Source organism: Sorex araneus, chromosome 2, assembly GCF_027595985.1.
Source record: "Sorex araneus isolate mSorAra2 chromosome 2, mSorAra2.pri, whole genome shotgun sequence".
Lineage (NCBI taxonomy): Eukaryota > Metazoa > Chordata > Mammalia > Eulipotyphla > Soricidae > Sorex > Sorex araneus.
In genome coordinates, this window is record NC_073303.1 from 330,216,883 (window position 1) to 330,237,258 (window position 20,376).

Sequence of the window (20,376 nt, forward strand, 5' to 3'; positions counted from 1 at the left end):
ATTACAATAAGAGACTAGCATACACAATGGACAGTGTGGAAAATTTGACAGGGCATTGCTTTGTGGTGAATGACCCATAATAAAGGGGCTGACTTGAACATGCACAAATGTGTATACACTGTTCCCAGTCACTTTTCTAGGGGAACTGAAAGAGGGTATACGAGTTCCTAGTAGCTAAATAAATATGTGAAATCCACAGAAGGTGCACCTGAAAAGAGAGAAGCATATGTATTCTCCATGACTCCAGGGACAGGGATCAGTCCACAAAGGCCAACAGGCCCAGACCTGAAAGCAACCACTTATTGCCGTGTGACATTCCTCTTTTGTTTCCTGGGAACAATGATATTTGTCCCTGGGAAACAAGGTTTCCATGGGAGCATCTGTATTCATCTTGTGGGATTCCAGAAATTAACTAAACTGATATATGGTCATGATAGCCTTAGCACAGTGTCTGTTCACTGAAGTTTTACAGGTTCAGAAATCAAAATACTCAATGTGCCCATGTAGCACATAAACTCTTTTCTGTTCCTAGTGTCATATAATGATACTCACATTTGTGATCTGGAATGCAGGGTTCTTTGTGAATGTAAAGGAACATCACATGAACCATTTACTTCCAAGTACGGGGATCGCCCATCCTGAAGGCCACACAGGGCCCACAAGGTCATATGGTCTGACCCTGGTACCTGATGGAACAGACATATGTGCTTGCAACTTCCCTGGCCTATCAGCCTATACTGCATGGCTCATGGAATGAAGCTATAAATACCCAAACTGCCCTTGGCAGGTTTCTTGCCCCTGGAACTTTCTGGAAATGTACATGTGCTCTGTCTCTACAGATATGGAAGTTTAGTGCTGAATTACTTGGCCATGCACAAAGGTTCTGCTCTGAGGTGCCTGGATCCCCCAGTTCCCAGCTGATGGCCCCTCAGTCTCAGAGCAGAGTCGGTCTTTCTTTGACTTTTCACTCCTTTCCTGAAATTTGTACTTGTTCTCTCTCTCTCTCTCTCTTTCTGTATTTCTCTTTCTCTTTCTCTGTCTCTCTCTCTCAGATACACACACACACACACACACACACACACACACAGACACACACCTCTGCTTGGATAACATTATCTCTCTTTTCCAGCAAAGCCTTTGGAATAAATTTTAAATTCGATTACTGGGAAACTAGGTTTCCTGAATTCCACTGACCTGAAATTTTCTCCTGCTGCATAAGCAAATTCCCTCTTCTAGCTAAAGTCCTTGCCCAGCTTTTCTGGATCTTTCAACCTACGAGGCTACTCCTCCAAGTCTCAAAGCTCAAGCTTGCTCCTCCAGAATCTTGGTTCAGTCACTCTCCTTTGCATTTTATTTTTTTTTTCCTCCTCTCCAGCCAAGCCCTTGAGAACCCAATTCAGTTCCAGCTACATCACAGCCTCACTGGCTCGTACGTGCTGCTCCAGATGTTCGACTGTAACCAGCTGTGAAAGTGTTTTTCTAGTTCCAGCATCTCTGCCAACCTCCAGTTCTGAACTTCTACCACTACTGGGAAAGAAGCAGTTGAAGTCCTACAACTTCCAGTAACTTCAGGATGAGTTTCCAAAGAACCTTTATGCCCATAGGTCTCAGGGTCTGTGGATCAAATACTCAAAATCTCACTAGATAACACCTGGGCACTGAGCAGCACGCAGGCTTCATTCAAAATACCAGAGGGAAAACATACAATCTTTTAATGGAAAACTAATTATCAAATGCTTCCTTAGTAGGGCTATCTTGTTTGGGGGTATAACTCCCACAACAATAGTGAGTTTTGTGTTGAAATATGGAACGTAATCAAGGTAAAGAGAAAATGAAGTGAAATTCATCAGTTATACAGTTGGGGTGGGGGGCGGGGGCGGGGGGTATACTGGGGATTTTGGTGGTGGAATATGGGCACTGGTGAAGGGATGGTGTTTGAATACAGTATAACTGAGACATAAACCTGAGAACTCTGTAACTTTCCACATGGTGATAAAATTAAAAAAAAAATACCAGAGGACTTTATGGTCCGTGAGCCAACTCCCACTCCCAACTTAAGCTTGAAGGAGCATTTCAAAAAACAAAAATCATGATCCTGGAGGAAGAGCAAAGGGCTGGTGGTGCATATGCTCTATGTGTGAAAGGTCCCAAATTCCATCCCCAGAATTCCATGGTCTTCTGAGCACTGAGCTAGGAGTAGTCCTCAGGCACTGCCAGGTATGTCCCCAAGCCTAAAATAAATATATATATAAAACTAAAAAGAATATTCCTCTATTTGACTCCACTCACTCACTCATCTTAAAATTGAGAATATTTAGTAGTTAAAGATAAGGCTGGGGTCTGAGCAATAGTACAGTGGGTGAGGCATTTGCCTTGCAAGCATTCGACTTAGGTTTGATCCCTGGCAACTCATATGGTCCCCTTGAGCCCTGTTAGGAGTGATCCCTGAACACAGAACCAGGAATAAGCCCTGGCACCACTGGGAGTGGTCTTACCCTCACTCCCTATGAAAAAAAATAAAAAACTAAAGAAAAGTAAGACAAACCACTCCTTTCCTATTTCAAAAGAAGCAGAATGAAAAGAGAACAGGCTGAATAAACTACTTATTAATTTCAAGATTTCAGCTTGATCATCTAAAACTGTCTTTTAAATTTTATACAATGTAAAAAATTGTTTCAATTGCTTATAGGGTGATTACTATTAAAGAGAAATAACCCGGGTGACATATTTTGGTTTCATTTAATAACAAACAGAACATCTATTTTCCTTTTGGTGGGGGTTATAAGCTACACCCTGTGGTACTCAGGGACTACTCCTGGCTCAGTGCTCAGGGGTCAGTCACTCCTAGTAGTACTGGCATATGTCATATCCTTGGCATACGGGGTGCCAGGGGTTGAACTAGAGTCAGCTGTATTTAAGAAAATCACCTTATCCCCTGTACTATCTCTCTAATACCGTATCTGTCATTTTGTATAGCAGTTTTTTTGTCTTCCCCCCTGGCTGGCAAAAATATGTTCCAAATACCTTTCATGAACCTGTGGTCTGGATATAATTTGTTTCCTAAGCCAGCAGAGAATCTGATCTGTTTCACTGAGTTTTGGTCAAGTTAAACAATTGTCACCTGATTGCACTAAAATATTTCTGGGGAAAATTATTAAATAAGTTATCTTGCTAAAGAAAAAAATGATAACTTCTCTCTGAATAGTCACAAATAGTAACATAACAAACCATAAAGTGAAGTTCTGGGGTAGAGTCATGTATTTGATCATCATTTTAATCTTAAAGGAGTTCAACCAGTTGTGCTGAAGACACAGCTTGTGTCTGCACTACACACAGTGTCAAACTCTTGCTTGCTTTCCTTTGGCTGCTGGCTGTAGACTCTGGTCACAACTTATTGGCTAGAGACCCCAGGCAGGATGGCAATACTGTCTCCCCCGGAAAATTATTCCAGAATGACAGATTCACTTTCAGCCTCCGACCTGTTGTTCATCAAAAACTGGGAATCTTTGGGACTAAGGTCTTTACAGAAGGTAAAATGCTTTCCTTGCATGAAATCCACCTGGGTTCAGTCCGCTGCACCCCATACGGTCCCGGGAGCCCTCCGGGAATGATCCCTGAATGTAGAGCCAGGAGTAAACCCTGAGCACTGTGGGGTGTGGCCCAATAGCCATCCACCATGCCTTCCTCCCCCCCTCCCCCCAACAAACACACACCAAAAGAAACAAAAAGAAGAAAAAAGGAATCTTAGAATGCCGAGGACCTAACAGAATGGTCTGTTCCCTGTTTGTAGCTCCCACACCCGCGTTTGTGGGGGTGATGCGGAGACCACTTCCAGTTCTCAAGCCTCAGGCCCATCTGCTGCCTCTGGAACAAGGTTTCCCGGCGTCTCAGTGTCAGTCTGTCCTCAGCTGTGCCAAAGACAGATCCGCCTACTGGCTATTCTTCGCTAGAATGGCCACTGTGCTCTAGGACAAACAGCCTATTCTTAGGGGAACGACTATCACATGTGTTCCGCACAGTCATTGATTCAGCGGTGCATCCTCTCTGAGAGCAACACTGACTTGCTGGGTGACAACTGAACAGCATGTGGAGTGGAGGGTGAATAGAATCTGTCCCCGACTGCATCGCTTCTGCTTCGTTGTTTTAAAGGATGAAATCGTTGTAAGCGAAATAGGTGCTTAATTCTTCCCATTTGTTCTTAAGTTCCACTCTCTCAGGGCAACCTACTATAGTGGAGGAATCCCTCCCCCCCACCCCCCACATCTAACTTTAGGATGAGGGGAGACACACCCTTATAAGAATTAATCCTGGGGAAGTTTATTTTAGCAATCGCCAACGCAAGTTTTGCGCGACGTGGAGCCAAACTAGCTTGTGTGAGAAGTCTTCGCTGGAGCAGACCTCTTAGCTAGCTAATCCTTCACGTAAACGTTCCTAGCAGTATACATCTTGGAATCCGCTATGTGCCCCAGAAGACACAATATGGATCTAATTAGGTCCAGCTGCCTTATGTTAGTAATAACTTTGAGAGAGAGAGAGAGAGAGAGAGAGAGAGAGAGAGAGAGAGAGAGAGAGAGAGAGAGAGAGAGAGAGAGAGAGAGAGAGAGAGAGAGAAGCGAGGGACAGTGTTTGCTTGGTCCCACCCGCTCCCCTGGTGCCCACTGGCTCGCAGGACGTGCGCATCGCCCAGAGCAACCCGCGCCGGGACCCCCCTCCGCGCCGGGGCTTGGCAGCGGCCGAGACTTCAGGGGGGCCCCCAGAGATTCACCGTCGTGCCCATCCCAGCCCATCCAGCCCGGGACCCCGCGCCCCCGACCCCCTCCTCGGCTCCCCAACTTACACCAGCGCCGACGGACAGGGCATCTGACTCCAGGGACAGTTGTACTGCGCCTGAATGAAGCTCTCGCTGCCCTCCCGCACCGAGCAGCTCACGTTCCTGGGCACGATGTAGGCGCACCAGTTCCTGCGGGGCGAGGCGCGGGAGAGACGGGCATCGGGTTGGCGCGGGGTGAAGCCCCCCAGGGGCCGACCCAGCAGACACCCCTGGACGCGGGGGCACCCGGGACGAGTCCTTCCAGGGCGCTCCGGCCGGAGGGACGTTCCCCACATCCCGCGGCCCCCGAAGCCGCTAGAACCCTGCTCGGCGTCCAGCCCGGCTGGGATGGGACCCCGGGTGCGGGAGGGGTGTGGGCAGAGTCGCGCGACCCCTGCCTGGTAAAGGGGTGACGCAGAGCCAGCCCGGGAGCCCCCCACTCCCCAGGAGCCGGCGTCCGGGCACTGACCTGCTCCTGGCGCTGGGGCGCGCGGGGGGCCGGGGCTGCGGGTCGGCGTGGCACAGCCCCGCGCCGCCCAGGGCCAGCAGTGCCAGAGCCCAGCGCCAGGGCGTGCGGGGCCGCGTCCCCTGCCTCATGGTCCGCGCGACGTGCGGCCTCGCGGGCTGCGGGCGGGCGGGCGGGCAGGGCGCGGCCGGCAGGCGGGCGGGCGGGAGGCGCGGCGCTGGGCCCCCCCCGGCCGGCTCGGCCGCAGCCACTTCTCCTTTCCAGCCCGTGCGCCCGCGCCTCGCCCGGGTCCCTCGATGACGCACGGGTCCCCCCGGGCCCGCCCTCTCTATTTCACTTCCCTCTCCGAAGAAACGCGACCCTCGACCGCCGCGTGGCCCCGGCTCGGGTTCCCGGCCGCGCTGCGGGGGGCTGGGGGGGCAGGGTCTCGGGGCAGGCTCTGTTTTCCACCGCTTCCCGGGACGGGGTCCTTTGGTCTGGTCCCGGGAGGACAGCGATTCTGCCGCCCCCACGGTCCAGCGGGCGCGCCGGCGCCGTCGGCGGGTCTGGCCTGGGTGCCGGACCCAGCAGGGAGTCAGGGGCGTCGTTCCCCAGCCCCGGGAGCGATAAGGGGTCGCGCCTTGGCTTTCTTCCCCAGTCAAGCAGCGGCCATCACTCCACATTTTCGGACCGAGCCAAGTTTAAGGGGAAGTGAACGCTGGCTCTCCTCTCTTCCTTTACCCATCTTTGCTTTCTGCGTCCCTGGAACAGGGGCAGAGGAGAAGCGACAGTCCCACCACTTCCCTACAGCTGCTGAAGTACGCAGCAGCCACCAAGATGCCTCCGGCACTGATTCGGGGAACATCGATTGCTGTTGCTCCGTGGGTCCTATTCTGAATATTTTTTCGTTCGTTTCTTGGTGTTTTGCTTTGGGGTCCACACTCGGGGATGTTCAGAGGTTACTCCTGGCTCTGCGCTAGGAATCACTCCTGGCAGGCTCAGATCAACCCATGTGTTGCTAGGAATGGAATGAGTCATCTTCGTGCAAGATAAAGCGCCTTCCCTGCTGTACTATCTCTTAAGTCCCTGGAATATTTTTTGTTTGTTTGTTTGTTTGTTTTTAATGTCACTATAGAAAACAAGTTACCCATGGCGTATTCGATATGCTAAAAACAGTAACAACAAGTCTCACAATGGAGACGTTACTGGTGCCGCCTGGAGCAAATTGATGACAGTGACAGTGACAGTGATGACAGTGAAATGTCATGTTTCACTGTCAGAGATGACATATTTTCTGTAGAAAACATGTATTTGCTCTTAACATTTTAGAAACTGCTACAAGTGTCTTTTTCAACTGTGTAGGTGCTTTGTGTTGGGGGGTGGGCAAGTTTATTTTTGAGGGGAAGGGCCATTCCAAATCATCCTGGGTGGGGGTAGGGAGTCACACGGCCTACACCCCATGGTTTTCAGGAGACCTTGAAGCAGAACCATGCTGGGGAATTAACTACATCCTGGATGAGGGACTTACCTATCCAGTCCTTTTAGTTCTCTCTCCCACTCTTCTTTTGCATATTCTCGAGCTATACAATAATTTCTACTAATTTCATCAGTAGGTGAAGAAATTGCACGAAACAAAGTAACACCTCAGCAGACTGTATGGCTCCTGTGTTGGAGAGACTTCCATCCCACTGGGCTTGATCTGAGATATATCATCATCACCATCATCATCCCGTTGATCTTCGAATTTCTCGAGCAGTCTTAATAACGTCTCCATTCGTCCTAGCCCTGAGATTTTAGAAGCTTCTCTTTACCCATCCTTTCCAATGGTACTGCATTGGAGGCTCTTTCAGGGTCAGGGGAATGAGATCCATCTTGCCCCTGTGCCTGGCTGTCTTCCCCAGGGCCCCTCGGAGGGGATGGGCCTCAGCTTCCCTCCCCGCCCAGAGCAGAGCTCCAGCGGCTGAAGACTTCCAGAGCCTAGCCACAGCCATGCTCAAGGCCCGTCTACACATGTTTGGACAAGCCTCACGCATGAAGGTACTGGCAGAGGAACCCAGGTGTGTGGGACCCAGGGCTGAGACCTCCAAGCCTGCTTGGATCGGAACTGGGCCTCTTCCACCCAGATTCCCCATTTTCCAGTAGCTAGGCGGTCACACCCAGGGACTGCCCCTGGTGCTGTGTAATTCCACCAATGGCCAATATCCAGATACTATAACACCAAGCTCCCGGAAGCACAACATCTTTTAGCCTAGTTCTTCATCTGGGAGAGCCTGGCAAGCTACCGAGAGTTTCCTGCTCACATGGGAGAGCCTTGCAAACTCCCCATGGCATATTCATATGCCAAAACCAGTAACAATGATGGATCTGATGGATGAATATATGTATATGAGAGAGAGTTCAATATATATATATACTCTACAGTGAAGTCATTTGCAGATTGCATAGATAAGCCACAAAATCCAGAGCTGATCTCTGCAGCATCTGTGAGCTAACTGGATGCTGTTGACTATTGTTATGTAGACTATGAATCTTTACTATGTTTTCTATTCTATAAAATGAAGTTCATTTTATTACTAATATACCTTGATGATATTGTCAAGTCTTTGGGTTTGCAAATAAAGGAAAGAAAGTTATCTCAGTAAAATCCTCTTCACAAGGGGGGAAAGACAAGCAGAAAATTATACCATGTAAGGACATAGTCCATGAACTCTCTAAATGGAAGATTGTGCAAATAATGGGTTGAAGTCATCCTGGGCCTTCAAAAGAATCACCCCAAAGGGAAAATAACTGAAAGGGATAAAAGGCAAAACTGGTTTTGTGAAACCTAGTCTGTATCTTTTCTATGTGGCTTCGTGTTCTTCCTCATCCTAAGCCCAACTGGGGCAGGAGGTCAGAAAAAAGAAATGACACATAAATGGAGAGTGACAGAAGAAAAAAATTGGGAAACATATAAATTATGCATGTCTATAGCTAACATCAGTCACAACTTTCCAATGTAGGTAATTCTCAAATTTGAGCATTGAGAGACAGGAGAGACAGTATAGCTGATAAGGCACTTGCCATGGCACTATATGTTCCCCCAAACCCACCAGGAGTGTTCCCTGAGCACAAACCAAGAGTAAGCCCCAAACATCCCCAGATGTGGCCCAAAGACAACAACAACATAATTTTTTGATCGTTGATTAAACTGATCAAATAAACTCTTTCCCCCTTTGAATCAAAGTTATCCTAAGAAGCTGTACATTCGTCCAAGAATTCAAAGTCTACCTTTTCATTAAGACGATGAAAGACTATATATTTAACCAGCTATCAGTAGCATCCATCAGTAAATAGTTTAAATCTGAGCATCTGTTGCATGTTTTTAATTATTACTTGTGATGCCAGGGATAGATTCCAGGACCTCACACACACAAGGTTGGCGCTTTACTGCCAAGCTACACCCCCAGCCCCTATCTGCAACATATTTGCAACATATTTGCACTGTACAAAAATACTGAGAAAAAAAGGAAAAAAATGTCTATTTTTAAAATGAAAGTGGTAATTGAACTTCTACTCTTTTTTATAATTTTTTAAATAATTTTTATTTTTGGCTTTTTGGGTCACACCTGGCGATGCACAGGGGTAACTCCTGGCTCTGCACTCAGGAATTACTCCTGGCGGTGCTCAGGGGACCATATGGGATGCTGGGAATAGAACCCGGGTTGGCTGCATGCAAGGCAAATGCCCTACCCACTGTGCTATCGCTCCAGCCCCTGAACTACTCTTGAACCAACTTACCTAATGTAAAAATGCAAATTTTCCTTAATAAAAATGTATTCGCTTACTCTTGGTCTTCATAGAAGATGCTCATCACGCTCTGGTGTGGGAACCTGCTTGTGAAGCAGAGCGCCTCCTTGCCCCCAGTGCGCCCCAACGCCCTACACTTCAGTTACACAGTGGAGGAGGGTGAGTGATCACCATGGAGGCAGCAGGCGGGCACTTTCCATCTGAAGTCCCATTTAGTCATCTGGGCATGAGACGCTGGATCAAGATGAGCTGATGCGCATTGAGGATGTGGTCAAGCATCAGAAAACCAGCCTGATGTCAAACACTGAAACAATTTCCTCCAACTTTCTACATGTACTTCTGCTTGCTTTTGGTTTGGGCAGTGCCAGAGACCAGGCAGGGCTGGGTATCAAAGTTGGGAAGCCTCTGTGCAAAACATGTGTTTGTTCTAGCTCTGTGCCATCTCCCTGATCCTCTGTGTCTGCTTTTAGGTGTCTTTACCCTCTCATTGCGTTGTTTATTTAGTGTTGGGAAAAGAAAGTTCTTAAAGACTGAGTACCTTCAAAACATTTTTATTGCAGCTTGCTCTTCAAGCCCGTGTTCTTCCTTGAACACGGATCTCACTTGCTTGTCTGTTTCTTTGCGTGCCTTTTTCCACTGTAGAAAAGCCTGCGTTCTCTCTCAAACATGTACTTCTCCCTTTATCTCCTCTCATATCTTTCTAAATAAGTTTCAACAAAAAGTTTCTTGCTTCACCCCCCAAAAAAAACTCAAAGCATTTTATTCCAAAGTTCTTTCTCTCTTCTCTCCCTCTCTCCCTCCCTTCCTCTCTCCCTCCCTTCCTCCCTCCCTCCCTCCCTCCCTTCCTCCCTCCCTCCCTCCCTCCCTTCCTCCCTTCCTCCCTTCCTTCCTTCCTTCCTTCCTTCCTTCCTTCCTTCCTTCCTTCCTTCCTTCCTTCCTTCCTTCCTTCCTTCCTTCCTTCCTCCCTTCCTCCCTTCCTCCCTTCCTCCCTTCCTCCCTCCCTCCCTCCCTCCCTCCCTCCCTTCCTTCCTTCCTTCCTTCCTTCCTTCCTTCCTTCCTTCCTTCCTTCCTTCCTTCCTTCCTTCCTTCCTTCCTTCCTTCCTTCCTTCCTTCCCTTTCTTCTTTCCTTTTTTCTTCCTTTCTTTCTTCCTTTCTTCCTTCCTTCCTCTTTTTCTTTCTTTCTTTCTTTCTTTCTTTCTTTCTTTCTTTCTTTCTTTCTTTCTTTCTTTCTTTCTTTCTTTCTTTCTTTCTTTCTTTCTTTCTTTCTTTCTTTCTTTCCTTCCTTTGTCATAAGACACCCTTCACTGATTTTTTTTAAGGTATAAATTGATAGGGGGAAAGAGAAAAATGTCTCTTAGAAAAATTAGCTGACGGTACCATCTACCTTGGTCCTATTTTGACATACCAATTTGGCTGATACTATTTTGTTTAGATCTGTCTGACATAGGCATTGCATAAAACAATGCATCTACACAATAATAAATTCAAAGAGTCCCAAACTTCAGTATTGACAAGTAACGTCTATTTTCCTGTCTTGTCAAGTATTTTGCTCAAATACATCAAAACTAGAACCCTCCCCCCAAAAAAACCAACCAAAACCAAACTGTGGCCTTTAATTTTAACTTTCTTGACAATATTGCATCTACTACATAAATTAAAGATTTAAAAACCTCAATAGCTTCAGAACCCATAGATTATTTGATTTATTAACGGATTGATTCAATGACTTTATTGAAGATTTAACGTCTTTCTTGAGAGAAGCACAAAGTAATAGCTTCCTCTATCAGAGTATGTTCTTTTTAATTTTATTTATTTTAAAATTTATTTGGATTGGAGCGATAGCACAGTGGGTAGGGCGTTTGCCTTGCACGCGGCTGACCTGGTTTCAATTCCTCCTTCCTTCTTGGAGAGCCCAGCAAGCTACTGAGAGTATCCCGCCCACATGGCAGAGCCTGGCAAACTACCCGTGGCATATTCGATATGCCAAAAAACAGTAACAAGTCTCACAATGGAGATGTTACTAGTGCCCAATCAAGCAAATTGTTGAACAATGGGACAACAGTGCTACAGTGCTGAAATTTTTTAATTTATGTTTTAATTGAATCACTGTGAAATAGACCCTTACAAAATTGTTCATGGTTAGGTTTCAGTCATACAGTTTCAACACCCATCCCTCCACCAGTGTACACTTCCCAGCACCAGTGTCCCAAATTTCCCTCCCATCACCCCCTCTCCCTCCTACCCACATCTGCCTCTATGGCAGACACTTTTCATCAATGTGTGCCTTTTAAATGTATTGATCTCCTGAGAATTTCAAAACTCTGAAAAGTTGATACTATACCTGAACTCACACATGAAAAACTTAGTGCCTGTTTCCCTGCAATATATTTAGAGGTGAATGAATATTTAATTCTTAAAACCATTCTGGAGCATATAATGTTTCAAGCACTGGAACTTGAGAGACCCCAGGCTTAAGGTACTTGCCTTGCACATAGCCTACCGAACACCACATGTGGTCCACTGAGCATTTCCTGCATCATAGAGCCAGGAATAAGCCCTGAGCACAACCCAGTATGGCCCCAAAACAAAAATAACAAAGAAAAACAACAACAATAAACAGGTACTATGCTCGGGCATTTCAAATCCAGGAGTGGGTGAAGCATAAATCTTTTTTCAAGAACATTCACAGCTTAGTAACTATCCAGAATTGTTTGCGGAAGTACTCGTGAGGATAGTTTTATGTTGGCTGTCCTTCCTGTGGTTCTGCTTATCTTTGACTGAGTATATCTTTTTTTTTTTTAATTTTTATTAAATCACCATGTGGAAAGTTACAAAGTTCTCAGGTTTATATGTCAGTTATACAATATTCAAACACCCATCCCTTCACCAGTGCCCAAATTCCACCACCAGAAACCCCAGTTTACCCCCCGCCCCCACCCCCCTACCCCCTACTGTATAACTAATGAATTTCACTTCATTTTTTTCTTTACCTTGATTACATTCCATAATTCAACACAAAACTCACTATAGTTGACATAACTCTCTCTCTCTCTTTTTTTTCTCTTTTTCCTTTTCCATTTTTTTTTTTTAATTTTTCCCCCTCATCCCCCTTCCTGCGCCTCATAGTATGGTGTACTCCACGCCACGTTGGCCAGCGTGGGGCTTTTGCTTAGCTCATAGTCCAGAGGTGGCTGTTACATTAAGAACCTTCAATATTTCAACAAAAACTTACTGTTATTATTTGGAGTTTCCCCCCCAAGTCTGACCTGTTCAAATGGAACCGTTTCACATTGATGACAATTATAAATGTTAAGTCGCGCGGACGCGGCAGCGTCCGCACGGTTTTGGATTTCTGTATAAAGTCCTGGGAAAATTCTGCCAGAAATTACATATTTCCTCCGTTAGCCGGCGTGGGGCAAAGGCTTAATTCACAGTCTCCATACATGGGTGCAGGCACTTGCTGGAACCCCAATTCCTAAAGCTGTCTCTGGTTCCCGCTTGTTCCACACCCACCGGCTCTGCAGGGGCATGGGCGCCCGGGCTGAAAACCCGGCCGGCCGGAGCCGAGCACGGGCCCGACTAGGGCTGTGACTGAGTATATCTTTGTTGTTAGATTCTAAGCACTCTGATGAGTGCTGATGATGATCTGCTTGAGGCCCAGGCTCTGAAAAGCCTGTTGAAGGATTCCGAGATAAAGTACCAGCTTCTTGTCCTGCAAGAATTTAAAGTCCAGTGGCAGAGATGGAAGATGAATACAAGCAAAATTTTAAAGGCACAAAAACAAACAAAAAAATCACATAGAAGATAAACCATTTTAGAATTAAAATATAGTAACAAAATCAATCCTGTTGATTAATGCATTACTTTTATACAAAACCAAAAGGACTCATGGCCAGGAATTAGGGCTTTGGAGTGAATTTCACAACATGAAGAATCTCTGGGATAACGCTTGAAAGATGTATAGACTACTTGGTTGGAAAGAAAGTTTCCTAACGTCTCTGAATACTACGGTCTGAGTACTGTACAAAATTCCATAAAGTTTGTTCACTAATAATCTTCATTCTGGGGACTTGGTTTGATCACCTTTACTGCATAGTGTCTCTTGAGTACCACCAGGAGTGATCCCTGAACACAGTGAGGAGTAAACCCTGAGCACAGCGAGTATGGCTCAACAACCAGTAATCGTAATTATAGCATTGATTCTAGAAGCTAGGACATTAATGTGGTTGAAGACCTCATCTGAAGGCAGCTGTACCTGAGAGGCATCTGCTATTCTAGTACAGAGTTTACTCAAGATTCAAAGCAGTCACCTACTCCAGATGGAATCCCGGTGACAAAGAGCTTCCACAAGCAAGGCCCAGGTATGCGGGTTCAGGATAAATCTCCAGACCTCATGGTGGCAGAGGACTGAGCTGTCCCTCCCTGGGTCCCGACCCACCCAGAAGACTGGCTGTCACGCCCACAATTTGCCTCTGGATGCCATCTTAGCGTGCCAACAGCCCTGGCCCAGAGACGCCCAGTTGAATCCCAAAATGGATTAGTGCCATACAGAGATGTCTCTGGAACCCAATCATTTACAATTTAGAAACTTACATTTATAATCACAGCCATGCAAGCTCTCATGATACTCAAAATGAGCTATGGAAGAAAATATATTATCTAGCATCTGCCCCTGGCAGGTAGGCTTGAATGTGGTGGGAAAATTTGAGCAAAACATAATGCCCAGAATTAGAGAGAGAGTATTGGGGAAATTGTCTGCCATGGAAGCAGGGTGAGGACTGCGATGTGTGTGTGTGTGTGTGTGTGTGTGTGTGTGTGTGTGTGTGTGTGTGTGTGGTGGGGGGGTTGGATGCTTTGGTCATCCACGGTGGAAAATATGCACTGGTGGAGGGATGGGCGTTCTATCATTGTATGGCTGAATCTCAAACATGAAAGCTATGTAACTCTATCTCACAATGATACAATAAAATAAAAAAGTAATGTGGAGTTCATGCCCAATTCTATTAGCTTAATCAATGTCTGAACAAATAGCAGTACTCCTATATTATTTAAAAGACAAATAAAATTCAAAGCAGAGGTTCGTTGAAAAGAAGTAAACTGTTGTGACATATTAGTTCCTTAAAGTTGAAAGGGACATTTGTACATCATTAGCTTCTTAAACTGTGATCATGAATTTATGAGGTGATAGAACTGAATGTAGGGTCACAAAACATTTGCTTTAAAATACATTATGTGTTATCAAAAAGAAGGAGAATGAAGAGGAGGAGGAGGAGGAAGACAAAAAGAAGAAATCATATAACATGTGGAGGATACATATAATAATATAAATTCATGTGATATTAATAAGAAATCATATAGCAATGGTAGTATCCTCTTCAAAGCAGGGTACCCATACCTTTTTAACAGAATGATCTTGATCTTGGATGAGTCAATAGTCTCTTCTCCATTTTCTCCCCTGGAAATGCCTCTGGTGGCTTTTGGGCGGATTCACTAGCACAGTGCCTGGCACACAATTGATTTTGCCACTATTTTAGTTAGCTACATTGTAAGAAATTTGCAATCTGGCTTTATCTTTCTTTCTGAAGCCAAATGACTTGGGATGATAAGCATCTGCTGCAATTCCTCTTTCCAAAGAAGACAAGCTACCAAGAGGCACGTGTGTGATACAGTCAGAATGGCTGCAAATAGAATTTTGAGCTCTTGATTTCCAGACCAGTTTTCTTTCTCACTGATCCTCAAGAGAAAACATATAGCTCAGCTTACTGTTTTGAAGATTCGATGTTCTACATTGCAGATTTATTTTAGAAAGCTTCAATAAGATCTTTGGGGGATTAATAACCATACAAAAATAAATTCAGGACTAGAGAGATAGTACAGGAGTACTTGCTTTGCCCTTGGTTGACCGGCTCAATCCCAGGCACTGATGCCGGAGTGGTGATAGTAGGTCTCTCTGTTGGTCCACGATTCCCTGGGTCTTCAATATTTTCAAGAAAATAATATTCAAGAAAAAAAAGAAAATTCCCAGCTGAGGAGAAACTTTGCATAGGACTAAGTTAAATATGGCTCATCTTTGTGGTTTTTTAATGAGTAAACGGAGTCTTTATGTTACTGATAAGTGACAGGAATGTTTATAGAAATGCAAAGATTATACAGGATTAGCTTGATTAGCTTCAGGCCTTTTGGGTTAATTATTTGGCTATTGGCTTTAGGTATTATTCATTGTCTCTTACTCTAGGTGAGTTTAAAGTCTGGGGCAGAACCTATAATCTCTGGGATTTGTTAACTTTCCATTTATCAAAAAGAGCCCAGGAATTTGAAGGAATTTAAAAATATAGGATTGGTGCAGTTTAAATTTGTACTGCTCAGAGCAATTAGTGAAGGAAACTGAGGCCTTCTCTCTCAGTACCAATATGCAAACTCTCCAGGCATCGCCAGGCGTGATCCCTGAGTGCCATAACATACGACCCCTAAACCAGAAAAAATTAAATAAATAAATTTAAATCGCTGTATCACCATATCACTGTCATCCTGTTTCTCATCGATTTGCTTGAGTGAGCACCATTGTGAGACTTATTACTGTTTTAGGCATATCGGATATGCCATGGATAGCTTTTAAATAATCAGCAATTTAATCACAAAATTTCTTCTCTCATTCCACCAGAGGAATTAGTTACTAATTTCAAATTCCTTGTTTTTTTTTCCTGCTATTTCTTAGCTTTAAGAATGTTCCCTACCATTATGACAATAACAATTAGAAATAATCACTCTGGACAAGAACTGAGAGTTGGAAGTAGGTAGGATATGCATGATAACCTTTCAGCATCTGTATTGCAATCCATAATTGCCAAAAGTAGACAGAGTGAGAAAGGGAGTAAAAGGAGAGAGAGATAAAGCAGAAGAAAAGTGCCTGTCACAGAGGCTGGGGGTGGAGGAGAGTGGGAAGGAAACTGGGGACATTGGACGTGGGAAATGGGGACGAGTGTTGGGACATTATATGACTGAAACCCTTCATACACCTTGTAACTGTGGATCTCACTATAATTCAGTAAAAATTTTTTTTGAAAAAAAAAACATTCCCTACACCTCACTGGAGGCCAAATACTGCTCTGGTTGTGCAAATACTGTCACATTTGTTTTATTTTATTGATTCACCATGAGATATAGTTACAAGCTTTCATGTTTGAGTTTACAATCACACAATGATCAAACACCCATCCCTCCACCAGTGCCCATTCCCCACCACCAATATCATGCTATGTGTTTGCAACAAGTTGCAAATGGCACTTTTTTTTTTTCTCAGCATCCTGTTCAGCAACTTCCTGGGTCCTTTTGAACCACCTGCCATGAGTGTCAGCTGCCTTTGAGACTCAGGCCATGTTGAAGAACCTAAAGTTCTTTGGCTTTCTCCTTTCTGCAGCCAGTGTCTTGAGGCTCAACTGTTCCTGAGAACTGGGTGGCCAATCTGAGCTCTTCAAAGCTTCTCTCTGAGAAGCTGCCTCTTGAGAACAAGGTTTCCTGTGCTAGGGGCGCACTTTTTAGGCAATGTACGTTGACCACAGAGACTCAGACTTGTTTCATCTCCTTGATTACTGTGTGACATTAAACACTTTTTTATCTTAATTAGTAGTAATTGATAAAAATGGGTTTTTAGGAATATGTTTGTTTCCAAAGGAGCCATAAGAACTTAGAAAACAACATCTTCATATGCACTAGCTACATCAAACTATACTATAGTTCATTTATTTACAGAGTATTAATTATTCTGGAATAAACAAAAGGGTTAAAAGAAGGAGAATGCTTAGTGCTCATAAAATCAGTTTTGTAAATGTTAGTAGTGTATTGGTTAGAATTATATTCATGAGCATATTATCTAATTTTTGGCTGGAGCGATAGCACAGCGGTTGGGCATTCCCCTTTCATGGGGCCGACCTGTGTTCAATTCCTCCGCCCCTCTTGGAGAGCCCGGCAAGCTACCGAGAGTATCGTGCCCACACAGCAGAGCCTGGCAAGCTACCGTGGGTATTGGATATGACAAAAATGATAAGAATAAGTCTCTCAATGAGAGATGTTACTGGTGCCTGCAACGGGATGACAGATAACAGATAACAGATTATCTAATTTTAGTATTTTGGATTATGCAATTCTAAACAATATTTTAAGTGTTTAAGTACAACCCATTCTTATTATTTGATTTAGTGTGACTGTAAACGTGCTATAAACACAGAATTAGTAAATACTGAACAATTTCTCCCAAAAGGAGCAAAAGGTTTGAGTACTACAAGATTCTGTTCACATTTTTTTACCAACCAATGAATACATATTATGTTTCTTCTTAAAGACACCTCACTTCACATATATTATTGATCCATTCATATTAGTCTGTGATCCACAATACTCTAAATCTTGCCTCAGTTAAGCTCAACCAAATATGTCTGACCTCGGGCACATAAAAACTGCTTGCACTTAAGAACATAAGCTAACACTTCATCACTTTGCATCAACTAAACAGTCAGATTGCACGCACACACCCCCACACCCATGCACACACTGTAAAAATAGGAAGCACAAGTGATGCTAAATTTACTCTGAAAACGACACTTGTGTACAGCTTCCAGTATAAGGAGCTAGAGCCTTGTGTTGCTGGGCTTCAGCAGGAATCAGGCACAGTGGCTAAATCACATTGGCTGCCTTACCACTCTGCAAAGGCCACAAGCAATCTTCAACTTCTTTATGGATTGCTTCTGGAATCACCAAAAAAAATGCAGTGAGTAGGCAAGTTCATCTACACACAAGCTATGAATAATGAGACTCAATTAAGGAAAAGTTCATGGAATTTTTATGAGCATCAGAAAACAAAATCTGTTTTATTGTAAGCATGAGTAAGTTTTCAGATGGAAAACTATACCAGGCACGTGTAAGTCAGAGGAAAATAGAATTACTTCCTTATCATCTGAATTAACTAGGAGTCAGGATACAGATTTATGAAATGACTTTATTTTATTTTTTTGAAATGGCTTTAGAACACTTACAAATATGTTTAATAAATAAACTATCTCACATTAAAAAAAAAACAGGTGACTAGGGGCTGGAAATCTAGCTCAGTGGTAGAGCTCTTGCATGTGTGAGACCTTGGTTTAAGCCCTGGCACCACACAACACACACACACACACACACACACACACACACACACACTAAACAGTGTACTGAGGTGATAATGAAAGACTAGAGTTAAGGCAACCTAAGAATTTAAATATTAATTAGAAAATACTGGAGATGTATAGGTTTGAACTAAAGGGTTTTTTTTCTCTTTTATATATAAAAAATTAAAATGTGGGGCACCAAGAGTGACTCCCAAGCACCAAACTGAGAACCTCCCCTGAGCACTGCCAGACATAGCCCAACTCACCCCGCCCTAAAACTTGTGAATAGAGGACCAAGTAGTTTGTGGATCTTTGTACATTGCATTTGGGTGAGGGGCACACCTAGTGGTGCTTGGGGGACTGTAGGTGGGACTTGAACTCAAACCAATGTTGAGGCTGTAGCAGCAAGTGGCGCAGCCCACTTGGCCGCTGTACACTCTTGGCCCAGTACATTGCCTTTCTAAAAATAATACATTGTGGGCCAGAGTGACAGTACAGCGGGCAGGGCACTTGCCTTGCATGTAGCTAATGCAGGTTCGATCCCCAACAACCCGTATGGTTCCCCAAGCCCCTCTAGGAGTGATCCTTAACCACAGAGTCAGGAGTAAGCCTTGAACGTATGGTATAAAGCCCCCCTCTTCAAAAAATACATTGTATTTAATTTTTCTTTTCCAAAGGAGGGCCCAACTACTAGAGTTAGCTAGATACAGTTTTTAAAGTATTCACAGGTAATGCACAGGCGTCAGTTAAGGTTGAGGAGTGATGAACATGAGGAATAAGTTGCAGAATCTGTACAGAACAGGCTGGTAGAGAAAAAGAACCTCATGTTTGCCCCCAATCTGAAGGGAAGTAGGATGACCAGATGTCCTGATTTGCCCTGGGCCAATCCCAGGTTACTCTTTTGTTGGCTCACTTAACACTTTAATTATTTTTAGTGTCTCCTTTCATCTTCAAAAGAGCCTGGGCTTAGACAATAAATTATATGGTTACATTAAGACACCTCAAGTAAATGGAAAGCTACACTATGTTTGTATAAACATTGTTTATAAAAGCTAAAGTGTCCGGGCTGGAGTGATAGCACAGCGGGTAGGGCGTTTGCCTTGCACGCGGCCGACCCGGGTTCTAATCCCAGCATCCCATATAGTCCCCTGAGCTCCGCCAGGGGTAATTCCTGAGTGAAGAGCCAGCCAGGAGTAACCTCTGTGCATTGCCGGGTGTGACCCAAAAACCAAAAAAAAAAAAAAAGCTAAAGTGTCCGTGAAAATAATAAAATCAGAAAATGAGAAGTAATTGTACTGCTATACATTATAACTTTACTTAGGGCATGTTTTTTTTAATTTTTTTTATTGTTTCTGGTAATTTTTTGAAGTTTATATTCTTAAAAAAATTGAAGGCTTGCTGGAGGTTTGGTGTTTAGTTAGTTGTTGATGAAGCTGGATATTTGCATGAACAAACTTGGGCTTGTGTCTTCTTAGACTTCATTACTCACTTTAATTCGTCTTCAGAACCTAAGTAAGAAAAACATAGCATCATGGCACTGCATTGTGTTTCAATGCTCTGGCTATCACTGCTGCCATCTTTTGAAAGGTTTGTTTGCATTGGACATGGCCTATTATCCCGCTTTATTGCTTTATGCTTTTCATATGAGTGAGATTATGCAGAACTTTCATTCTTCTTACTTTGCCAACCATGACCCTACTAATTCCAGTCAGAACTGAGGTTATCAAGGGTGAGTGTATGGGAAGGGTTCTATGAATGATGGTGGAAAAGACAGTAGCACTTTAATTGTGGTTGTGGAGTGGTAACACTATATCCCCCATATTTATAAGCTTTTATACGCTTGTTCTAAATGAACAAACACATAAATAAACAGAGAGGGAATAAGAGCCAAGACCAAGTGTGGAGGTCGATGTGGAGGTCTAGTTCTGTTCAGTAAGGAGAACCCTTCGTGGGGCTGAGAAGGGGATGCAGCTGAATGAACAGACACAGAGCCCGGAGGAGGGAGAAAAGGCGTTTATTCTATAGCAGTTACAGTATTTATACCTCCATGCTGGGAGGAGGTGGTATAGTATGCACGCCCGGGACTCCCAATAGAAACGCAGGGTGTGGCATGGGCTTTAGCTAGTAATAAACAAATGCTGATAGGATAAAATCAGTAAGATTAGGAGTGGCAACCTTTGCTAGGTGTGGCATGG

General features: G+C 44.2%; 1 protein-coding gene across 1 annotated transcript in view; it reads right to left on the minus strand.

The window, feature by feature from the left end:
• EMILIN2 (elastin microfibril interfacer 2) overlaps positions 1–5,968 on the minus strand; it is a 50,746-nt gene extending 44,778 nt beyond the window's left edge. Inside the window, exons 1-2 of the mRNA XM_004606111.3 lie at positions 5,280–5,968; positions 4,838–4,960 (exon numbers count right to left, since the gene is read on the minus strand). Of these exons, the coding sequence (XP_004606168.3) occupies positions 4,838–4,960; positions 5,280–5,938 (782 nt within the window). The 5' untranslated portion in view covers positions 5,939–5,968. The remainder of the gene's footprint in view (positions 1–4,837; positions 4,961–5,279) is intronic.
• Positions 5,969–20,376: the final 14,408 nt, after the last annotated feature.